This window comes from Drosophila melanogaster, chromosome 3R (assembly GCF_000001215.4).
Source record: "Drosophila melanogaster chromosome 3R".
Lineage (NCBI taxonomy): Eukaryota > Metazoa > Arthropoda > Insecta > Diptera > Drosophilidae > Drosophila > Drosophila melanogaster.
Window position 1 is genome coordinate 23,900,306 of NT_033777.3, and position 24,092 is coordinate 23,924,397.

Below are 24,092 nucleotides of genomic sequence, written 5' to 3' on the forward strand. Positions count from 1 at the left end.
CATTATCTGCGATGGCTCGCGAAATTTTCTAAATCGTGGAAAAGTTTTGCTTTGTGTGGGGTTTTTAATGCGACGCTGATTGGACTCTCCACCCGCCTGGAGGATTGCAAGTGTCTGCTTTAGTCCAAATGGTGGGGCGGTGTTGGTGGCGGTGCAAATGTTCCGTAGGCGTGGCTGGTAGGCGGTACGCAGTGGACGCGCTCGGTTAAACTTTTGCCATCAAGTCCCTTTTGTTTCAATTAACCTTTTCATTTTAAAGTTTTTAACAATGTTTGCCAAATGTTTGCCCAACTGCTGAGCTGTGTCCCTTGTCCACCTCTCCCCAGCCACACCTACTACTTCATCTCCATCTCCAACGCCACGAATTCATGAATGAATGTGCGAGTTGCGAGCTGAGAGAACCCTTTTCCCCCAAATTGGCAACAGTTTTGCAGTTGTTTTCCTTTTTCCTTGCACTCGGCGGGCAAATATCTCAAATGGAAATCAAATTGCTTTGAATTGCTGGAAGAAAAACCCTTTCAAAAACTCCGCCAGCCTGTGGCAGTTGCTGATATAAGGGACCTGGTCGGAATGCAGGAAAGTGCGGATGCGGATGCTGAATTGGTGCGGTGTCAATAGAATAAAAGTTTTTGCAAGTGCTTGCCGGATGATTGCAGAGCGAACCCAATACAAATACGGTACGAATAATTCATACCCTAACACAACTTTAGTATCAAATTCTTGTAAGTATAGTTGGATATATGTTTTACTAAAAGTAATGATTTCAGCTCTTCAGTTGCCATATTCTAACAAATACTCCATCATAAATACCACATTTTGCTGCCAACAGATATACTCCACCTAAAAATCCATTATACCTCGATGCAAAATTCTATTTCCAGTGGGTAAAGTTTTGTATATCTTGCTAATTGGCTTCCTGAGTCACTGAAATCAACGCTGAACTTTTGCAGTTTTCCCCATTTTGTGTCACCTTCAAGAAGCTGTGGCTATGTATATATCCGAAACCCCTAGCCAGTCGAATCCCTCGTCGAAATCCCACTCCAAATGCGAGCTGTCCAAAACGCTCTCGGCGTTCTCAAGTGTAAATGTTTCCCAGCAGTTGGGGGTCTTTAATAAACATAACATTTATTTATAATGCTGCCCTGTCCGACTTAAAGCGCCTGCAGCTGTTGGTCGGGCAAATCTAGAGGATGGTGGGTTTTTGGGGAAGGCCAAGTGAATTGTGGGTGGCATGTGTCTTTGACTAACGCTCTGGTTTTTGTTTGGAGCGCGTTAACTTCCTTTGACTGGTCACACAAAAGACAAAATCAAAACAAGCTGAAGTTGCGGAGCCGGTGAAGAATCTGGCAAGGAGGAGACAACAAACAGACGACAAACGGGTGGAAAGCATCCGAAATGCACTTCCTGCCAATGCTCAAACAAACCCATCCCATCAACATCCCATCCGCGTTCCGAAACCACCTATATACTGTGCTGTTTTAAGCTTGTTGAACTCGTAGCTTTCGCTGAGCTTGTTTGCTCGCTCGCTCGCCTTGTGATTTTATCCTTTTATTTCCTTGAGCTCCCCAGCCTTCGGTATCCTGGTGTATATCCATCTGTATCTCCCACCCTTCCGCTACAGTTCCCCACCCCACTGTGTGTGTGCAGTTTCACTTTATCATTGTCTAGGCATCGTTTTTCACTTGGCAGCAGCCACAGTCAACATCGAGCACCTTTTCCACTGCAACTGTTTGCACAATCACACACGTATATACATAGTACACACGCACGTACGCTAACAGGTGAGGTCAAATTACTAGCAATGCCCAATTTAATTTTGATTAGGTACATATCAAGTTTGATTAGTAGATAGCGATGGAATAGAAAAATGAATTAAGAAAATAATAAAAACCTTTTGGGGACTTTTGAAACAATCGAACAAAACTTAATGACCAAATAAATAGGTGACAGCAAACTACTTACTCCTTACTTCTTAACTGTATTTAACTTAACAGCTAAGTTGGAAGAAGACACCAAAACAGAAAATCCTTAAGTTTTTACTAAATCTGGAATCCTTTAAGGACATTCAGCTGACCCCGACTGTGTGTGTGTGCACAAATGCGATGGGGTGTGCCTGTGTGCTGGGCGATTGTGTGCTTGTGTGCAGTTCCTGCTGTGCTCCATTTTGCTTTGCTTAGGATTTTCCTTGGCCAAGCCTGCATTTTTCGCACGTATCTACACTAGTTTTCCTTTTGCCCTGACCTCACCTCCGGCTATATCCTGTTCCCTCCCCCCCCCCTCCTCCTCCGCACTTGTGCATCCGTTCGTCGTCTTCGTCTTGCTCGGCGCTGTCGTCGTTTTTCTACACTTTTCCCCCAGCTTTTCCCTTCTATTTTTGCAGTTGCGCAAAAATGCAGCCATCACATTTTTCCATAGCATACTTTTGAGCGCAGCAAATGTTCACCCGCAGGGGCGCTTTGACAGCCAGGGTTGCCGTGGCGCCGATAAAACAGGAAAACGTCCGTCACTTCCAAAGCTTACAAATGAAATGAAATGGCGAATTATTAAAAAAGGCATTTGCTTTGTGTGGCAAATGAAGTCGTTTGACTCATTACGGAGCTGATGATTACTTGCAAATGCTCATACATAATCCTCTTTGATAACTTTTCAAGTAAATGCTTACCATTAATTTGTTATCATAAATAATGACTTTACTTGTGTGTGTGCAGTTATTCAATAGTTACACAACCCCAACTAAAGACATGTATGCATAATATGGCTTCTACTTATCCCCGATTGTAAGGATATTGGGATATTGATCTCACACTTCAATTACCACTCACCTTTGTTGGCCATTTCATGTGTGGTGGTTGTTGCCGCCTGGGCTGGTGATGTTGCTGCTGTTGGTGTCACCATCGTCGCCGTTCTCGCTGTCGATGTCATCAGCGTGGAGAACACATCGCTGACAGCTGCTGGCCCAGATACGGATACGGCTACGTCTACAGATACATCTTTGACAGCCTGTTGTTGCTGCTGCTGATGCTGCAGATGTTGTTGCTGTTGCTGCTGCTGTGGCAGCTGAAGCTGCTGAGATTCAAGAAATCGCCGCTGGTGCCGGCAAGGTGTCGGCGTCGCCGTTGACGCCTCCGTTGGCAACTTGAGCGGCTGGTTGGGCACCTGCAATTAGCATAAGGCAACAAATTGGCATAATTAGTGTAAATGCTATGCAACAATCAAATTAGGCGCCGCCACTCGACAGAATCGCCGATAACGACGACCGCAGAACACCCATAAAACCCCCGTCAATCCACAAAACAACCACAAACGTCGACCACGCTGGCTGTCAGATATGAAATCGAAAATTTAATCAGCGCGCTTGGAATGCCAAACGGCGCGTGTAAAGGTCCACTCTAAACACACATTATAGCAAATGCAATGCATACATACACAAACAAACACACACACACACATTCATTCGCGATGATTGTGCGCTATTAATTTGCATGGGAAACGTGAGTGGCATTCGTTAAAAATTAGATAAGCGCCCAAGGCGCCGTTTGTCACTAACTTTTCTATACCCTTTAATTAGGCGGTTGATGTGTCTAGAACCTTTAAATATCAACATATGTCAAGTCAATTAAGGGTGCTTTAATAATTAAATATCTATTTTAATCACATTTCAACAGATTTTTATGCTTGACAGCACACCAATTTAATCAGCTGTATGAAATCAAATTTCGGTCGCATTATTCAAATTCAAATTTCCACAAAATTTCCATTTCCCTTTCTGTGCAAATTGATGAGATGAGTGAAAACATTGGGTTGATTACTTAGGAATACGAACGACGACCTTGGCCCAAGGCTTAGGCACCCGTCCAATTAGCATTTTGTAAATGAATATCCAACGTAGCCCCGGCCGAGTACACATGTAATCCAATCAAATGCATCGCATTCATCATTATCGAGTTGAGCAGATCAAAAGACTGGCAAAAGTTGCCATGGCGACCGCATCGTGGTGGTGCCCACCTCCTTTTTAGCAGCAGGTGCGCTTGGAATTTATGCAAATGAATCGCCGGCAAAGGTTTCGATTTGCAGGCCTCCCCCGCCGACAACGGACTCATCCTCCGTCGCCTTTATGAACCATGACGATGATGGCCATGTGAACGATGAGGCGGGCAAAGAGGGGGAACGGATTTTCTGATGATGATGGACGACCCTTTTGGGACCGTGCACTTTTTGCCATTTCAATCAGTGGATGGCAATTGCTTCATTGGCCAGCCAAGCGCTGGAAACGTGTCGCAACCATTTTGGGTCAGCAATTTGTACAAAACACTCGGAACGGACCTTTTAGGATCCGCCACTGACCGGGACCGCTTTAAGTGAACATTCCACAGGCCAAAGTTGGTTATTAAACATTAAAATGTTTCACTGCCCCGCCGGCTCATCCGCTCCCTGGCTTTTTATAGCACCGACCGACAGACCGAGAAGAAGGAGCAATTGGTGAAGGCAATAAAGTGGCCCAAGTAACCTGACGACGATGGCAACGGAATGGTGGTATGTATTCTGTAAGTTCAAGTGCTGAAATTAAACGAATCATTTGGAAATAAGCGGGGGATAATGAAACGTGAAACTGGTGGCCATCCTTGGGGGTAATTGCTTGATAGCTGCGAAAGATTTAGTAGCCTGCAAGTTTTCTTTAAAGTTGGCTCATCACGTAGTGTAAATAAAAATGAAACTTAATCAATTCAATATGCCAAAATCAATTTATTCATGCTACAAGCACGATCCAAGTATATTAATTGACCACGCCCCAGCCAGTCGAAATAAATCCATTAGAGGACATCAAACCCATTCCAGAATCCCCAGAAATGTCTGGGCTTTTGCTGCTGCTGTGGCTGCTGCTGCTTTTGCCACAAAGGCAACTTCAAGTGCTGTTTTGTTGCAGCTTTGCTTGCCACTTAGTCAAAAGGCAGTCGGCGCCTTGCCCGCCTTGCCGCAGAAAGCAAACATAATTTCAACTTTTGAAATGCAATAAAACCGCAGCTCATCCCCCCCCGAACAACCCGAGCTCATCCGCTCTTCCACTTTTGGCATAGAGAAAGCAAACAAACAAACAAACAAACAAATGGATGGATGTAGAACATTTTGCAATTGCCAACTGGGTCGTCGTCATCGTCTGCCACCAGGATGGCCACCATCCAGTGAAATCTGCCCCTTCTATTCGTGTCTGTCTGCCTGGCAAATTATGTACACATAATAAAATGGTAAAAACAAAAAATTACGAAAATGCAACTGCAATCAAACGTTGCATGGCAACTGTAGGATCCCCACATTTTATCTTTTTTTTTTTTGTCGCTCCCAACGCAGGAAATTCAATGCGAGTTGCAAACATAATATCCAAATTTAATTGGCATTTAATGGAAAAATAATTAAGCAATAGCTGAGCTGATGCTGCTGCTTCTGTTGTCGACAGCATGCAACATTGCAACAGAAATATGATAAACGACTGAAAAATTACTCGTTAAATGCAATTAATCAATATACTCCAATGTTTTATTGAGAAGTGTTCTTAATATCGGTAGATAAAGAAACTAAACGTCTTCGATACATTAGTTGTGTTTTCAACAACTAATTGTTTATATTATCTAATAAGAAACGTGACGAGAGATAATAAACTTGTTACTTGCCACTTGAACGTAAATTATACTAAATGAAAGCAATTCTATTTAGTTGGTAAATAACTTGTCTGTTTTATTTTCCCCATAAAAGCGTTAGATAATAATTAGTATGTTTAAGCACTTATTAGTGTGAATAATGCAATAGGTAGTTTGTTTGCTTTTAAAAATCCAAAGAATAATAGTATGTGAAAAGTAATTTATCATTCCTAATTAAAGATCATCCCATTTAAGGTTCTCAATATGCGATGGCACCAAACATTTATCTCCATCTCTTGACCTGTCACTGAAATGTCCTCGAAAAGCCCTAATTCATTTTGGCCATCATTACGGCGCCCTTTTTCTTGGCAACTGTGCCACAAACCGAGCATATCCCATTGGCCCAGCATAATGGCCACCAAAATGGTTATTACCAGGAGCAGCACCAAATCCAGCCAAGCGTTGAGGCGATGCGTTGACACTCCACTCCGCTTCACTCCATCCTATCCACTCCACTCCACTCCACACACCACGCCGCCAATTCACAAAGCGTGCGGCTAATGAATACAGGGCATTACATACATGAGCGGAGCCATACGGATACATAATTGAAAATACGTATACGCTGCATACAGATATATATATATATATATATATATTTGCATTATTTACATAAACCGAAAAGTGTCCAATCCATGCAGGGAAACATGCATTTTACATTTTTGACGTATTAACTGGGCTTATTCCTCGCTGAGATGGAATACGGGGGGCGTGTGTGTGCGACACGCAACAAAATGCCAAACGAAAATGCCAGCGAAATACCAACAAACATTGCACTTTTGCATGCATAATTGTGAAAATTAAAACGAACCGTGTGTGTGCCAGACAGTCGAAGCGATTTGGGGCGGTTCCAGGCGGCAGGTGGTTTTGCTGTCAGAACCCCGGAAGGGGGTGGTTTTAGCCCAGTGGGTGTCGTCGTTGTGTCCAGCCAGAGCCGGCTTGGCTTGGCCAATATGCAAACGAGCTGGGCGAGACTTATGCTGGTAGCGGCCAAGTAGGAGACGCCACAGCAGGTGGCGGAGGCGGAGGAGGAGGAGGAGAAGGGCAGGTGCAGGTGCGAAGCATGCACAGGTGCAACGTCGGTGTTGGTTTTCATTAACGTCATAATGACTGTCGAGCGGCAGCCGGCCGACAGCTTTAATCCTTTGTGAGGGGGTGGCTTGGACTCGACTTGTCCCGATACCATGGTATCCCAGCTCGGACATGGACATGGCCATGGCCACGGACCTCCTTCGGGCAATTGTGCGCGCACTCACAACAGGAACTTGCGGCGCTGCCGGATATGAGTAATCGCTCAGTCACGTCGCCTGCGCTCAGTCCTGCACTGCAAAAGTCCTGCAGGACTGCACCAAGATTTTCCTGTCAGCCCCAACGGCCCTACTCTATCCCGTACCATTCCATTATTCCATTCCATACCATCTCATCCCCGAAGGACAGCAACAACCGGGGGCAGTGCATGACGTAACCCACAACGGAAATCGCTCAACGGTCGCCGGGCGCGCGTGCAATTCTCTGGTTAATGCTCGATTCTCTGGTTAGTTTCTGGGAATGGGTTGGTTCCTCTATCCAGGCAAAATGCACGAACGGACAGCCAGCAGGATGCACATTTAAACTAAATTGAAAAGCAGAAGAAGCCTTGCCAGTGCGCACAAAATGTATAAATTTCACTGCATCACGTTGGCAGGACGCGTTTAAAGCGGAAATTAAATCAAATCGAGGCGACACAGCACTTAAGTGTGCACGAAACACATATTTTGAACACAAAATAAGAGCATTTTTACCTTTAAAGTGAATATTTAAATATTTAGATTATTCCTGGCACTTTTTAGTCGCCTGAGAGTAGATAGCTAACACGGTACGAAACATGACTTAAATGTTGAAAAATACTATAGAGGAAGTGGTCAAAACAATTTCACTATTTCCTCTATTGAATTTCAATTTTTGGATTCAATCTGCTGTGGAAGCCCGCAAACTGTTCTGCGCCATTGATATCGATTTATAAGAAATCTTTTTTCGGGCCAGTTAAAGGATTAAATTGGCAACTCAATTTACTCCGCTCGTGAGATGGACGACAACTTTTCCCAGCCCAGCGTGCCTCGTTCAATTTAGCTGTGGTCCAAAAACTTTTTTGTCAGTCCACCTGGACGGGCACAGGGCACCTGGATATATCTGCACTTCAGTTCGCTCGGTGAACCACTCTGTGGCGGTTCAGTGAAGCAAAGCTCTCGACCTGTCTGCCTGCCATCCACGGCTGGGTCCTGTTGTTGCACCCGGGAACCTGTCCTGCCGGCAATGCCACGCTGTCTGCCCACGGCGCGTACAACATTTAATTTGGACTAATGAAGTTTCTATAAAAACGCCTGGGCCAAGTGAACGGGGTAAGGAACGAAGCGAGAACGACTGGAATTCAATTTTTGCCACCAAAACTGCTAAAGTGCCGAGGCAGGCAGACAGCCAGAAGTGGGATCAAGCAAAAGTCGAAGTCGAAGTCGTAGTCGCCGTTGCCGTCAAGACAAGTCAAGTCTTCCTGCTCACATTCAAGTGACGTGCAAATTACCCCCGAAAACGAAAAACAACAGAGCGAAATGTGGATGAAGATGCGGCTCGAATCGGTTGAAACAACAGCCCCATTCCATTGCATCCCCATCCCCATCCCCATCCCCATCCCATTCCATTCCATCCTACCTGCCACCTGCCGCCTAATTGTTTTAGTTGTTGTTCCATGAATATGCTAAATTGTCTGCTACACAGTTTTGCCCTCGCACACTATCCGGCGCATCCGTATCCGTGGCCGTCGCTCAGCAAATGTTTATAAATGCAAATTGGCCGAAAAGTGCAGCGGCAGTTGTCGAGAATTCAGTGGAGGAGCAATCGTAGCAGGAGGATAAGTAGGAGGTGGATTGCGCCCGAATGACGGACGTGCTTGGTTGCATTTCTCGTGTGCGTCAGAAGCAGGCGAGAACTGGAAACATTGGTCTCGCATAGGAGGGGTCCGGCCTTTGGGGACTTGCCCCTGGCTACGGGGATAGCCCTGAATCAATGAGTGACACCCAAACAATGCGCCGCCATCGCCGTCGTCCGCGGCTCACTTTCGATTTCTGGCCATGACACCGCGCCACGACATACATACATACATATATAGTACCATATATAGTATATGTATATATAGCGCATATTGTGCATATATACAATACAGCCCGGAGCTGCAGCGGATTGCTGATGATTGGCGGCAGGCAACCTTCACGCACATTCAACTCAAGTCAGCTGGGCGTAATCGAGTCAGAAGTCAAACTTAGGCGGGCATATATGCACTGGGTAGGCATTCAAGGGATTACAAGTCTTTGTAATCTTTGAAGTAATTAAAATGGAAGTTAGACTTTGAGTCATTTAACCAGGAATAGTACGATATCAAAGTAGCTAGTTTGGTTATTTTATAGTTTTAATTTTATCGAACAATTATTCGTGGCAATGGCATTTAAGCATTGACGAATAACTCTATATTGATTTTCAGTTTGAATACAAATGAAAGGTCAATAAACATTTTTTGGAATATTTTGTGCATGCGCCTCTGACATTCTGAATGTTCTGCGTGTGCGTGTGTTTGTGTATCGGTAAACATTAACAGGCGCAGCAACAACGACAACAATTAATATTGCCTTTATTTTTATTGTAAGCTGTAAATTTAAACAACAAAATGAAGCAACAACGTTGGTGCTGACATCGTTCGGCGCTGACCTTCTCAAGTTTGTTTGTTCGCCTTGTTGGCGCTGCTTTTCAGCCCCAGCTTTTGCTTTTGCTTTTGCTTTTAGCTTGTGCTTTTGCTTTGCTATTGCTTTTTGCTGCATGCGAGCGAATATGGAAAACGAACTGGGGCCAAAGTTTTATTTGTTTGCTCAACTTGCCTGGGTCCGACCTGCCCTTGTGGCCCCCCGCGCTCGAAAAATTGCTGCGTGCAATGCTCTCGAAATGGAAATCCATTGGGGACGCCTTGTGGAAAATCAATTTCAATTGTCTCGCACTTATCGAAAAAAAAAAAATTGAAAAATTGCCAAGCGGTACGTACGAATCGGGTCGATCGCTTTTGCTTTGTTTTCGGTTTTTCATTTGCACTTAGCAATTGAAAATTTCAATTGTAAATAATTGCTTAATTATCGACAATTGCAGCTGACTGACTGAGAATCGCTCAGTCGACAGACAACAAAGCGTTCGTTTAGCCAGCCTGCGTCATATTAAACCAACCACCCCGCCGCCCCCTCTTGATTTTCCCGCCCACTGACACCCATTAAAAGGCCATAAACCGAAATCTGAGTCATGGACTGCGGTTATGAAGAAATATGTGTATGGTTTTATATGTGGGATAATTAAAGACCCGCAGCCAAATGCCAAATGCGATGTAATTACAATGTATTTCACTCGATGCGTATGTCTAATTAACCACACGGCGTATACGCAATATGTATTACGTATACGCCGTGTTGGTGTCTACAAGCCCATTATGTACATAAATTATACATCAATCAGTATGGCAGGCCTAATCGGATTGCATTTACTACCCTCGAAAGCATTTCTTTTCCTCCTCCTGCTCGGACCATTAGATGGTATCGAATGTCTGGAATTTAGCTAACTACACAGACGTGAAAATGCACTGAAAAATATATCCTTTCAAAAGAGAGTGAGCAAAGATAAATTCAGTGTTGGTTTGAAAGTATCTCTTTTTTTTTTTGCTTAAGTGATCATATTATCTTTCAGTGTGTCTTGGGCAATCTCAGTCGAGGTACTCAAAACTAGTTATGTCTGCAACTGCAATTGTCTGCCGGCCGACAGCTTCTCTGCTCCACTTAGCATTATTTTTCAGCTCCAACTTTCCAATCGGAGCCACTAAAACACTCGGAGTTTGTCGGTTGCCCCGTCTGCCGTGCCCCCTCGCATATCTACCTCGATTTCATGAATATACATACCAAGACGACATCATAATTTGCAGGCCCAACCTCGAGCGCATGACAAGTTGCGCCCGCCAGGCGATGCGATGGCCATATTCAATCCAACTCCAATGACTGACAGCCGCTTTGTCTAGCTCTGGCCAAGACTTTCACCGAGCGCCGAAATGGAGGGAAATTGAGGGGCCAACAAAGGCAATGAAATGAAAAGAAATCCCTAACCTACCACACCTCAAAGCTTCAAGCTCACAACTCACATCTCTCGTCTGGAAAGAAAGGCAGTTAAGGCGACAGCATAAAATGGTCGTAATCAAAACAAATCAGCGAACGTAGTCTTCATCATGCTGGGCCATCAATCATGGCCAAAAACGAAACGCGATGGCTAAGTTGAATGAGCCAAACGCGTCGCAGACAAGACACACAAATAAAGAAATCCAAAACAGTTACCTCTAAATATATAACCCCATATATGTACGAATATCCCCAAGCCCAAAAGTTATGGCCAACAGAGAGCACACACACACACACGTACAAAACACACACAGAGTCATCGACTTGTGGTCAGAAAATGTGGGAATGGCCAAGAGAAAGGGACGGCAGCAGAAGGAGGAAAAGAGTGGGGACTATCGGTGGCACAATGAAGTGTTTAGTAAACAAATTGCGGTTGCCTTTTGATAATACGCAGCTCAGCTTAGCACTCAAATGGATGCTGTGAGGAGCTCTTTGTGGCGGGAGTTAAACGATGCACAGCCAAGTGGGCGTGGCACTGGGGCGACGGGAGCGGAGTGGGTGGCTGGGATGAGCCAAGTTATAAGTGCATTGCACCGAAATATCGATTGACGGAGCAGTTGAAGCAGCTGGAGCAGCAGCACCACCAACAAAAGACGACAATCAACGCTGGCGGGTTCAGACATTCAACCTAAAATGCGTGTGGAGTGCACTGAGATTAAATTGTTTAATTAAGGTGAAAGTAACTAATTGGTGCTATTCATATAGAAATTAATAAAAAAGTGGAGCAATCTTGTTAAATCTTAGTTTGGGAAATGAAAGAATAACATTAAGTGAAAAAACAGCCGCCACTTAGCTTACATCAATTCAATGATAATTAATCACCCAAACTGTCTGTCGACTAAACATTAGGCATTTTTCAAATTCTCGACTGAGGTGGAACGAGATTTATAAATAGCATTCTGCGCACCTATAATTTATGGGTCACTAAAAGCTTTTTAGGAACCCATAATCATAAATTTACAAGCAAATAAAGGAAAAGCTTTTAAAACGAATGACATTCTATAGTTGGCCTACAATCAAATATATTCGGCAGGGCTTCAAAAATTAAGCCATCCCATTTTGTGAGAGATATAACTAATTATTTCATTTTATGTTTACACGTTGATGAAAAGAAATTCATTGTGATAAATTCCTTAAAGTCGCATCATCTTTTTTTCCCACCGTGCAGCACTGCTCAAAAGTTTGTTGGAGCATATTAAAAGGACATTGAATGTGCGCGGGTGGTATGTTTGGTGGCCAAAAGCTGGAGGAGAAGGGGCTCCAGTTCGGTCGGTCGGTCGGTCGGTCGGGCGTTGGCGTTGGCGCTTGACGGCATCAACGTCACGCAAAAAACCGAAGGGAAACCATAAACTCAAATTAATGACCCCAGCAGGGGGAGCCGGGTGCCCTGCAAATGGGTGGGGGGTTTTAACGGGAAGGAATGGAGGCGAGTCGGAGACAACGGACAAATGCTGAAAGGCGAGACAGAAGCCAATAAGAACAGCAAGAACAACAATGCCGGAGCGGACCAAAAATAATAATAATAACAACAACAACAACAACAACAGCAGTAGCAGCAGCAGCAGCACTACCAAGACGAAAAAGAGGCAAAAGAAGTTGAGTTCTGGGCGTGATTTACCGTTAACAGTTTTTTTGTGTTACTGTTGAAAATTAATCTTATTGCTGGCGATTTCACTGCGATTTTCACTGCACCGCAGCTCAGTGCAGCGCACAAGAGCCCGAAAAGCGTATAGATGGTAGATATATATAGATATATACAAATTGGAGCTGCTCCAGAGCAAAAGCGGCAGATGGTCATGGCGAATCGTTTGGAGCTTCAGTGTTGGCTCACTTGGCTCCGTGATTATGCAGTCGACGTCGCTGCCATCGCTGCCATCGTCGTCGTCGTCGTCACAGTCGATTTGTTGTCAAACTGGTTTTACAAATATTTTGCGTTAATCTGGAAGCCACAGCGCAGCGATGAGGAGGTTAGGCCATATACCATATAAGAAGGGGGCGCAGCAGCACCACCACCAGTTACATTGCAGTCGAGTAAAGCTCAGTGAAAGTCGACAGTCAGTCGTTGTCCCACCAAACCACCCCCCCCCCCCCACCCCACCTCTTTTGCCAGCCAGCCAGTTGGCTAGCAGCACATTCAATTAGATTTAGTATAGGTATAGGTATAGACATGACTTGGCTTCCCCCTTTCCTGGGATCAGAGCGCTCATTCATGGCTCGGTGGTATTTACAGCCAATTATGAGACAAACAAGTCCAGTTCACCATTTGGCCGATGTCAGCGTGACGCGAACCAGAAACTGCGTACTCAGAACCAATATATGGCCCATGATTTCTAATTAGGCCCACGAAAAAGATATATAGATTCAATGGAGTAAAAGAAAATAGATTTTCCAAGAGGTTGAAGCTTTCGAATCCAACTGCAAGCTGCACTATCTGCAATGTCTCCGCTTTAATAGATCTCCTTGAAAGTGTATTATGTCCGAGTAAGCTCTATTTTCATCCTACTTGGGCATTATATATATTAGCACCAGCACCATTAGCAGCCACTTTAGTTTGCCGCACTTGACTTACCTGTGCATTAAAGTCGAATAGATACTCCGGGCGCAGCGGACACGGCAGGCCGCACTTGCAGGTACCCTGTGTGAGCAGATAGTCCTTGATCTGGAACTGCGTGCGCAGCGTTTTGCCCGAGGGGCTGGAAAAAAAAAGGGTTAAGGAGATAAATGCATTAGTGGAGAAACGGGCGTGATTAATTAAGTGGCGGCCAGTCATGCCGTTATTCACCAGCTAAACGCACAATTTGTTTTATGGAAATTATGCAATTACCGAAGAAGGCCAGTGCTTTTGAGCAGCCAGACACCCACAAAAACCCACTCACCACGAGCATAGTCGGACTATCCCAATATCCAGGGGGCAATTAGCCGCAGTTAAGTGACTGACTACAGAGGCCAATGGATAATGGATAATGGTCGAGTGCTTGATTAACAGCTCGTTGCCATAATGGACATTAGCATGACAATGTAAAGTGATTCGCGCATAAATTAGTTTCAATCGTAACCGATCGCACATGGTGTAAACTTGTTTACGTTCACGTAGCTAAATGCGTTATAAAGTTATTTGCGAACCCCTTTTGCAGGGAAACTGCTTTACGATACAGTTGACATTCCTTAAGGGCTTCAGATTCAGTTTCAGGTTCAGAATATGCGACTGGAATTTCGGGGCGATTTCGATATCTGTCTCGAGAAAATGCGCATGAGAAAGACGACAAAGGAGGAAACTCCACATCTGCGAGAACAAAGGCGATCTCATACATATGCACATATTTAGCGATCCGACGAAAAAACAAAAAAAACGCGCCTATGCGCCATAAAATTATGAGAAGGCAAAAAATTGATTTAAATTTCGGTCATTTAATGCCTAAAAAGGAGGGAATGAGACGAGGACCGGGTGAATCCAGTTTTAATAATGCCAAGCCCCTTTTGCGGATTGGAATGGGCGGTTTTCCCTTCGCAACACAAGTTAACCCTTTACAAAAACCCGCTCACCATCGCCCCTTCCCACCAATCAGGCCACGCATGACCGCAAATCTGCCGACATAAATGTGTTGTTGTCGCATGGACTGGGGGTTACTTCGATTTAAGTGTGTGCGCATAAAAAAAAAACAGCACACACTCGTACCGTACGCAAAATAAAGAACGCAAAAACCAGGGGGGAAAAAAACGTAGCTGCTTATTAATTGTAAAGTGTGAGCACGTTGAAGGAATCAAGGGCGCTCATGATGACGCCGCCGTCCAAGGAAAGCGGTAGCTGGAACTGGAATCTGAATCTGAATCTGTATCTGAGGCACTCGAACTCGGGGGACTGATGCCAGGGCTCAAGTTCGCCGCAGCTCCGCACTTCCTCTGACCCTGAAGTTCTGTGCAGGTCAACACAGCGAGAAAATTAGCAATAAATCCAAACAAATCTAGTACAACTTAAATCAATCAAAAGTGATCTAAATACATTATAGACAAGCCTATACACTGATTATAAAATTTGTTATATATTAAACAATATTTCCAAAACTTAAGCATTTTTTCTCAGCGTGTTGCCGTTTCAAGCCGTATGGGAAATCTGAATAATGCATGAAGTGTGAAAGCGGCAAGGGCATTAAATGAAACGACGACGACAGCAACAGGAGCTGTGAGCTGTGTGCTCCGAGCAAGGAGTTCGAGGAGCTGGGAGGCGGCAGCCGGAGGAGCAGGACAGCAGGGACAACAATATAATTGAGCGACAGCAACATACAACAGCAGCAACAGCATCGAGAATCGTGTTACGGGTTAAACGAGTATGCGAATTGTCAATTGAGTAGCCCTTTTAGCTGGCCAAACAGGAGATGCCTCCGCATCTCATCCCATTTCATCTCATCTCATCGCATTTCATCCAAGTCCCAGTGCCCGGTTACCAGTTGCAAGTCGCAGCGTCATCAGCATCATCATCATCATCATCAATGGGGTAAAGGAAAAAGGAAAAAAGGAAACTGGTTTGTTTTATTAATTATTTTTAACTACTTACGAGGGCCAGAGCTTTATGAGCGACTGAGCCACGTTCGAGATTGGAAAAATCGATGGCAAGTCGATTGCCAGACATCACGAAGGACACTGAGAACGAGACAGGGATAGCGAATCATTAACGCCAAAAGCTTATGGCTCAATTTGTATGCAGCTGGCGTGGCAAGGGCCTTAAGAGCCCACCGCTTGCCACTTACAACCGCCTTTGAGGCAGTTGTGGCACCAGTGCAAACACGCAGCAGGAATCGTGCACGCGGAGAAATTAATGCGATTCAGAGGGCAGTTAAATACACATCGTTGCAGAATGCATGATTACAATCTTTTAAAGCCCAATTAATGCCATCAACAATTTGCAGCTAGATGTTTAAACAATAACCAAGTTCTATAATTTAAACATAATACAGAATCAAAAATGTATCTTGCAATTCGATTTTTTCACTGTAGCCATCTTTAGTGTTTACTTTAAATTAATTTGAAAGACTTCGAGTAATAAAGTTCCGATTTTATTCTCTCTGTGACAGACAAAGAAGTCGGCAACTCATTAAATTTGTTCTTTACCTCGTACTTTTTTGTGCGGCATTTGCACAAAATGCGCTAATAACGTGAGTGTTGCAGCAGGAACTCCCTGCCCTACAATGCCACCAATCCCCGCCAGCTCGGGGTGGATTTCCCGCTCTGTGGCCACATGAAAGGCGTTTGGCTAACGAGTTAAAATAATTTAATAAATTATACACACAAAACGCCAAGTGCCAAAGAGTTTGCTGTCGAGTGGCCATCGCCCATCAGCCATCCATCCGCTAGAAGCCATGAAACCATCAACCATCGTCTTGCTCCAACTTCATGGCTATGTGTGAGAAAAGGTGAAAGAGTTTTACGCCCCTGTGACCTTGAGTGCACCCTCGAGCCCAGAAAAAAAAAACGAGTTGAGAGTGCAGACAGCTGAGACTGCAAATGGGATTGGGATAGGGATTGGGTGTTGGCCGCCAGCAGAGACTGAGCCTATTACTAAATTAATAATCCCGAACAGCGCAAACAACAGCTGGCAGTGGGCCAGCTACGCCGTGGCGCATGAAACTGTAAAAAATTATCGCACAAAGCCAGCCAGCCAGACGGAGTCTAATGCCCGAGGAGGGGACTCAGCAGTCCGGGGACTGATGGACAGACAAGCAGGGCAGGGCAGGACTTTATCCGTTGTCCTTGTGCCGTCATGTCCTTGACAACGCGCACAAGAAAGCGAGAAGCGAACATCCAACAGCCCACAAAGCGAACGAATGCGGCCAATCGCAAAATGAATCATGCCCACGCTAAAAAAAATATGATCCCAAAGGTCCCTTAAATATATATGTATGTACATATATGTTTATATTTTTATACCAAGGAAACTCCTGTGTTATGTTTTATATGCGCATAAAATCAATTGATTGTTTACTTCATTAATTAAGTTGTTAAGTCTAAGAACAATTAATTTAAATAATCAAAGACACTATAATGCTATATTATTAGTTTATACATAAAACTGTTATCCAGCCAAATTATATCTTCCGTTTAATGCGAAACTCTATCTCGCCATTAGCAGCCAACTCCCATGAGTCAAACAAGGCACTTGGGGCGAAACTTTCCGGGCTTTTCCCACGATATCAGCAGCGACAAATTCGCATGGTGGGCGTTGACCAAAGTCAACGAGTCAGAGAGCCAGAGTTAAGCTGGTGGATTCGCAACAAATGCCTAAATGTGAGTAAAATAAACACATTTCAAAGGTCTGTCCGTCTCTTTATCTGTCTGCCACTCCGACTGAATGACTGCCCGACTGGGCTAACTGACAATGGAGCGGAGCGGAGCGCAGTTGGCCTGAGCACAGACAAACGATGGAGGGACCAACTGCTGATGCAACCTACGCGGCCGCTGAAAGGTTCATCCCGTGGCGGGAGGGAATGAAGAGCTGGCCTCGTGGCAGGGTGCACATGCACACCGACATAGACATACACATGCATACAGAGGATAGGAAAATTGAAAAATGCTTGCTTGAATCGCGCTGGCCAAAAACTATTCCGCATTCTTTAGCAGTTTTTCAGGCTAGCGGGGCGCTTCGCTACCCGCTTTTCCCTGCCTTCTTTTCCATTCGATTCGATCGCCGGCGATCTCCAGCTGCCGTTTTGGATTTATGATTTATGCGCCCGTTGCCGCACAGTGGGCGTCCTGCCTTCCACTTCCACTTCCAGTGCCACTCCGACTACTTCGACTACTTCGACTACGACTAACGACTTCGTTTGACTCTGACCCGGTCACAGTATTAAATCCGCCCTCTGCTGATGTCACGTTGCGCCAAAAAACCATTTAGCACTTGTGCAAACAACGACGGTAGAGGCAAAGGCAGCAAGATTTAAATGCTTGCGCAACAATTATTGATTTGGTACACAATTTGTGCAACATTCTTTCCGAGAAATAGCCAAAACGAAGGCAACGGAGCGAACGCCAAAGACGGAAGCTAAACAAAAAGGGGCATTCATAGAGCCAGAGGTGCTGGATTCGCTTACTTGAGGGTCTAGAAATATATAGGGTATGGTATGTTTACCCAGATTATTAGAGCATTTTAACATGGAAATCTTATATAGTAAATTCGTTTTATTTAATTTCCGACATTGTGGATATATACTTCCATTTTGTGTGACCGGTTTGACTAGAATAAAAGGAGTGACTGCTCTCGGTTCACCCCTGTTTTTTTAAAGCTACTTACAGAGCACATATTTTTTGCGAATTTCAGCTACTTTTGTCACCCAAAATTCAGAATACACCGCTGGCAAACCAACGGGCTAACTGGCTTACGGATACACGAAAAAGAATGCTCAACTCGAAAATTTGCAAAGGGGGCCATGGCGACCATCCATCCGCTTGGGCAAACAGCAAATAGCAACCAGCAACACGCAACGTGGAAATGAGCAGCAGCTGCTGCTGCTGCTGTAGTTGCTTCTGCTGGTGGTGGACAATGACAACGCTTGACACACGATGTCGTGTTGTCACCGGGCACAAGTAAATACCAGTGGGCAAAGGACGTTGATGGCGAGGACGTGAACGTGGCAGCCAGCGGTGCCCTCAAAGCGTGTCCTGGAAGGGTAATGGCCCAGAGAGTGACTGACTGACTGGATGGCTGGTCGGTTGAGTGAAATGTGACATTGCCAGTAAATGGACTGCGTCGGATAAGCTGCAACTTCTTGACGCCCCAAACTACGTGAGTCGAGTGCCAAGGCTCAATAATCATAATCATGGCTGTCATAATGAGAATCTCGGCTCGAAAAACAAACAACATGCCCCCTGGTAGCTTTCAATCTGCCAATTGAGCGAGGCATTGGCATTCGCATTCGCATCCATAATCCGTACAAGTGGTTCGAAAAGCAGTTATCCCAGTGCCACAGACCATTCAACCAACCAGCCAGCCAGGCAACCCTTTTCTGGGCAAATGAGCCCGGGGCAACAGCTGCGAGGGAAACTATCCCAACGAGACGAGTCAAGCGCTCAGAAGTGCCAGCCACTTATAAAATCAACAATTACCCAACATCGGCAACAGCCACAAACCAACATCGCCAACAGTTTGCACAGAGCCCGAAAAAAAAAACAGAAAACAAGAAGAAATGCTGAAATACTGTGACTGAGCCCCTCTTTTTTGGCCCTGGGGGCGATTGGACAGCCAGAACAATTACAAGTACCCGGGCAAGCAGATATGTATATCCACATACTCGATGCTTTTCAGCATATCTGAGCAAACATTTTATTTGCGTTTGTAATTATGTGTGCTTGATGATAACTCGCAGATAATGCCAGGTAAATATTTACCCTCGAGCCGTTGATGGTTGCTAGTTGTTGATGTTGTGCTGTTGTGCCTGGTTGCAAAAACATTTCTGACACGACTACTGCAACCCCCCAGACGCCCACTAAACAACATGCGCCCCCCCCCCCCCCCCACACTTCTGACGGCTCTGACCCCGCTAACCCCCATGGACAGTGGCATTTCCTGTAGCGCGAGGGGATCGCTGAACATTTTTATGGCTTCTCGAATGCGTTTGCGTTCGCCAGACAATAACCAGATTGACTTTTAGCCCGGCCCGGCCCGGCCAAACGTGCTGTAAGTGTCATGTCAGTACAACACAGCACAGCGACGGAGCCAACAAGCAATGCTCAACCTGGGAGATATCCTGTGGCCACAGATGTACCCAGATACTATCCAACCGACTACTCACCTGATATAGGCCACCTCATTGTTGTTGGTCAAGCGACGCCAGCCGGGGGCCAAATTTCCATTGTAGCTAGTGGCCGTCTTCCTGTTGATATTGCCATTGCTACTGGCATTGTTGGCTTTGGCAACATTCTTGGCATAGAGCTGATTGTTCTGACTCATTTGACGCGCCGCAATTGTTGTCGACATGCAATGCGTTGCCCCAGTAGCAGCAGTTGCAGCAGCAACAGTTGCTGCCGTTACTCCCGTTGTTGCCGCTGACTTTATTGGCAACTTTATTTGCGCCTGGCGCTGTTTGGTTTGTTGCTGTTGTTGCTGCTGCTGCTGTTGCTGCTGCTGTTGCAAAAGGAGCTGCTGGTTGCTGGTGGGGCAGACAAATATGTGCTGCTGACTGTTTCGCTGCTGCTGTTGCTGCTGCAGATGCAGATTTGCTACTTGCATCATGTTGCCGCTGCCATTGCCGTTTACCAAGCCAGCTGGTAATATCTGTTGCTGTTGCTGGTGTTGCTGCTGCTGCTGCTGCTGATGATGATGTTGCTGCTGCTGCTGATGCACCGCTGCACTTGTAACGACCCGCGATACAAATTTCGTTTGTTGCTGCTGGAAAAACTGATGATGTTGCTGCTGCAGAGGCAACATTTGCTGCTGCTGCTTGAACATATTGATCTGTTGATGCTGCTGCTGATGTTGCTGCTGATGTTGCATCCCGCTGACCACCGTCTCAGCACTCCCAGCTATGTTCAGCTTGTGCTGGTGCTGATGTTGCTGCTGTTGCTGGCCAGCAGATGCGGCGGCCATGGCGATAAAAGCAGCCGTTCAGGAGAACTCCTTCGCAATTCAAAGCCTGCAAAGAATTCAAGGGAATTCCCGGATTAGTCACAGCCAAGACTAGAACATTCAGAGAATAATCATTTACATTGAGTATTATTCAAATAAGAATTATAAGCATTATAACCTCTATCACACTCTAATTAATTCCCCATACACATTCTTATAAACCCATTAATTAAGGGCTTGCTTCCAATTGTATAGCAAAAACTTTTAATATCATAAATGCGTTCAAATATTCAAAAATTTTTTGGAAAATCCGTTCTCTTCAGACATGACTCTGCATTTAAACAATTAACCTATTGTTATTTACAGTGGAGGTCTTCATGTCTTTGTTTCTACGTTTTCGGTTGACTCATTGACTTTAATCGAATGGAATTGCGTTGCGGCCTTTGTTTTGCTCCACAAGTTGACCACTTACAAAGTAGCCGAATTGAGGGCCAATCAGGGTTTATGCGCTGCGCGTGTAATGAACGTGGAAGTGGACTAAATCTGGTTTATCCGCCATCTCACGCACAAGCAACAGCAAGGCGGCAAGAAGGGGAAAAACCACAAGGTTGTAAACCCAAAGTCGCACTTAAATAGATACTGCTAACTGGACGATCGTATAAACGACAAATCGTAGGCCGCACCTTTTGTTATTTATGCGTTGTTAAGTTTCTGCCCCTTATTCTGCTATTCGCTCACCTTTTAGCTTGCTTTTCGCTTTGCTCATTTGCCAGCATATTAAATTAATTTTGAGTTATTGTGTAAACGAGACGCGGCCATGTCATGTTCATGTTTTTTTTATGGTTTCTTTTCCTTTTGTTTAAAACACTTAATTTCACTTTTTTTTTGCAATGATATTATTTTGTATTCCACTCTCTGCTTCTTTTGTAGCTGTAATAATGCGACAACGACGTTTGCGTTTAGATGCGTATTGTGTTGTTTGTACACGGGTAGGAAAATATCTGTATGTTTAAAATTTTTGCATATATTTTAAATATTTTAATTAATTTACGTGGCACAACATTTGACCACAGAAAGGTGCTCTTTATCAAGGTAACGTAATGCTACGCTCATAGAAAGGTGCTATCATTAGCCCTTAAGTGCTTAATAGTGTTTGTTTTGATTATTTCTTTTGGTGTACAATCTCATGACTTCATTTGGAATTCAGAAAACGAACGTCAGCAGTGGCGAATCGAGTGAAAAGTGGTGAGCAGAGAGCGCAGAGCGCGTAAAAGTAGGTGAATGGAGCATGAAGTGAAGACACCGAAGGCAGTGAGCGAGAGGAAAGGAGAGAGCGCGCGAGGGGGAGGCATCACCCACACCACCTCCCATCTCCCTTTCCCTCTCTGTCTCACTCATTCGCTCTCCGCTGCGTTGTTAAGATTAGCACAATTTGCAGACCATATTTTAAGTAGTATAATTAATGCGTGCCCGTTCGTTTGTTTGTTTGTTTGCCTCTGCTGCACGGTGGACAATACGGCACAGTGGGCAATAGCCACCACCTGCCCTGCGGTTCTGCTCCGGCGATCAGCGACAACACAAACAACACGAGAGCAGAGCGTAAGGGGCAGAGGAGGGGGAGGGGGTAGAGCAGCTGTTCGCCTTGGGCAGTGGGATGAAAACGAACATTGGTGGCTATCTCGGTGCACTGGTATGGGTATTGGGCAATCGCACACACACACACACACACAGGCACATGTACGATACGCGTGCCTATGCTGCGGTTTACTGCTGCTATAATATGTACAAAGTGACCTCAATACGCATTACGCTACAAGAGACACACAACAAACACACGACAACCAACTGACGACTGCACTTCGCTTTGGGCTTTATTATGCACAGACTCGGATTACGCCAAATGCCAATTAAATATGAATTAATTACAACAATTTTGTGTCGCTCGATTCGATTCACGCAATATTATGGCTCGCTCTCATTCTCTCTTTCTGGCCTGCTCTCTCACTCTCATTGGCAAACGCGCACACAAAATTTATATTTTTTTTTTTATTTCAACTTCACGAATTTTATGACTTTTATTCACTTTCATTTGCGGCCAATTGGACACATTACACACCTTATTGCGCTGCGTTTGCGGCGGCGGCGAGTGCGCACATTTGTTTTGGAATTTGTATGCTGTATTTAACGGAAAATCGACGAATCGACGACCGTAACTCCGTGCACTTTTCCGACCGCGACAACAACAAAATGTGATGTGACCGAAGGCGGACGTCTGTAAAATGCCAAAGCTACGACCTGAGCAATCGATAGTTCGGTGATGCCAGATTATATCATCGATTCTAGAATCGATATCGGACTTATCGATCAGCCAACGGTATGGCAAGGCTGTTTCCAAATAACAGTGGCAATTAAATTTATTTAAGTTTATTTAATTTGGTATTGCACACAAATCAATCTAACTTGCCTAGGGAAATTACTCAATTAAGAAGTAAGCATACAATATTTTTAGGCTTTCATTAGAAAACACGTGACAGCAAGGCGGTTCATCAGTTGTTTTATTTGTCAAATTGAAAAGTACACAATAATTAGGTAACAGAAATGTTGGAAATATTTAGGACGCCCTATGCGGACTCCAAACAGCTGCCGTTGGCAACTGGACCCGGTCCCATCATAATTATCCTCATTGGATACCTTCTGGTAGTTTTTAAGGCCGGCAGGAAGTTCATGGAGCATCGAGAACCTTATAATCTGCGAAAAGTGCTTAAGTACTATAACATGTTCCAGATATTCTACAATATAATGATGCTCCTGCCCGTGAGTTGAAATTTTGAGCCTACATTCTTTTCTTCAATTGATAAAAGCTTCTTCCGTAGGGATACTACTTCATGTTGGTATTCCAACCGTACAACTTTCGCTGCATGACTGTCCTGCAGCAGGATCATCCGCTGAAGAACTGGGAGCGCTGCATCAGCTATGCTTACTACATAAACAAGATCGTTGACCTGCTTGACACCGTGTTCTGCGTGCTGCGCAAGAAGTACTCGCAAATAACGTTTTTGCACGTTTTCCACCACGTCCTGATGCCATCCGCCGGATACTTGATAATACGATTCTATGGCTACGGAGGTCAACTCTTCTTCCTGTGCTCCTTCAATGTATTCGTTCATATCTTCATGTATGCCTATTACTATTCGGCCATCAAGGGCAATACGGTGCGTTGGAAGCGGTACTTGACCCTCATGCAAATGCTGCAGTTCCTCCTCATGTTTGGCCATTGCGCCTTAACCGCCATGCAGCGGCAGTGCACTGCATCGCAGGGAACCCTCTTTCTGGTCAGCTGCTCCGCGACCATCATGTTTATCATGTTCGCCAACTTTTATTTCCAGTGCTACCTGAGACCGAAGCATAAGGAGAACTAAAACTTAAATTAGGTCGAAAATTGAAGATATACTAATTTAGTCATACGTTTTTATGAGCCATTTTAATGGTGAACTTTCTAGATTTACAAAATTGTGCTTTGTAATTAAAAAGATAAATTTCAAAAAACCGTTTTCCATTAGGGTTTCTCACTACGAACATCAAATGAGTTATCGATTACGGGCAGCTCCACTTTCCGCA

The 24,092-nt window shown here is 44.8% G+C and overlaps 2 protein-coding genes across 8 annotated transcripts in view; one reads left to right on the forward strand and one right to left on the reverse strand.

The window, feature by feature from the left end:
• The window catches only part of sba (six-banded), a 28,800-nt gene extending 6,132 nt beyond the window's left edge, over window positions 1-22,668 (reverse strand). For 3 of the 7 annotated variants that reach the window (NM_001260342.2, NM_001104423.2, NM_001275959.1), the window contains exons 1-5: window positions 22,591-22,668; window positions 21,213-21,404; window positions 19,702-20,541; window positions 13,491-13,614; window positions 2,823-3,156 (exon numbers count right to left, since the gene is read on the reverse strand). In NM_001260342.2, coding sequence (NP_001247271.1) covers window positions 2,823-3,156; window positions 13,491-13,614; window positions 19,702-20,495 — 1,252 coding nt within the window. In that variant the 5' untranslated portion in view covers window positions 20,496-20,541; window positions 21,213-21,404; window positions 22,591-22,668. Of the gene's footprint in view, window positions 1-2,822; window positions 3,157-13,490; window positions 13,615-19,701; window positions 20,542-21,212; window positions 21,476-22,590 lie in introns of all 7 variants that reach the window. The other 4 variants (NM_001275960.1, NM_001104422.3, NM_176549.3 and 1 more) reach the window with 2 other exon arrangements.
• Window positions 22,669-22,994: 326 nt separating this feature from the next.
• On the forward strand, window positions 22,995-24,014 carry CG31141 (uncharacterized protein). The gene is made up of 2 exons (NM_170095.3): window positions 22,995-23,288; window positions 23,348-24,014. The coding sequence occupies exons 1-2, from the start codon at window positions 23,073-23,075 to the stop codon at window positions 23,891-23,893; spliced, it is 762 nt and encodes a 253-aa protein (NP_732912.2). The 5' UTR covers window positions 22,995-23,072; the 3' UTR covers window positions 23,894-24,014.
• The last annotated feature ends 78 nt before the right edge of the window (window positions 24,015-24,092 follow it).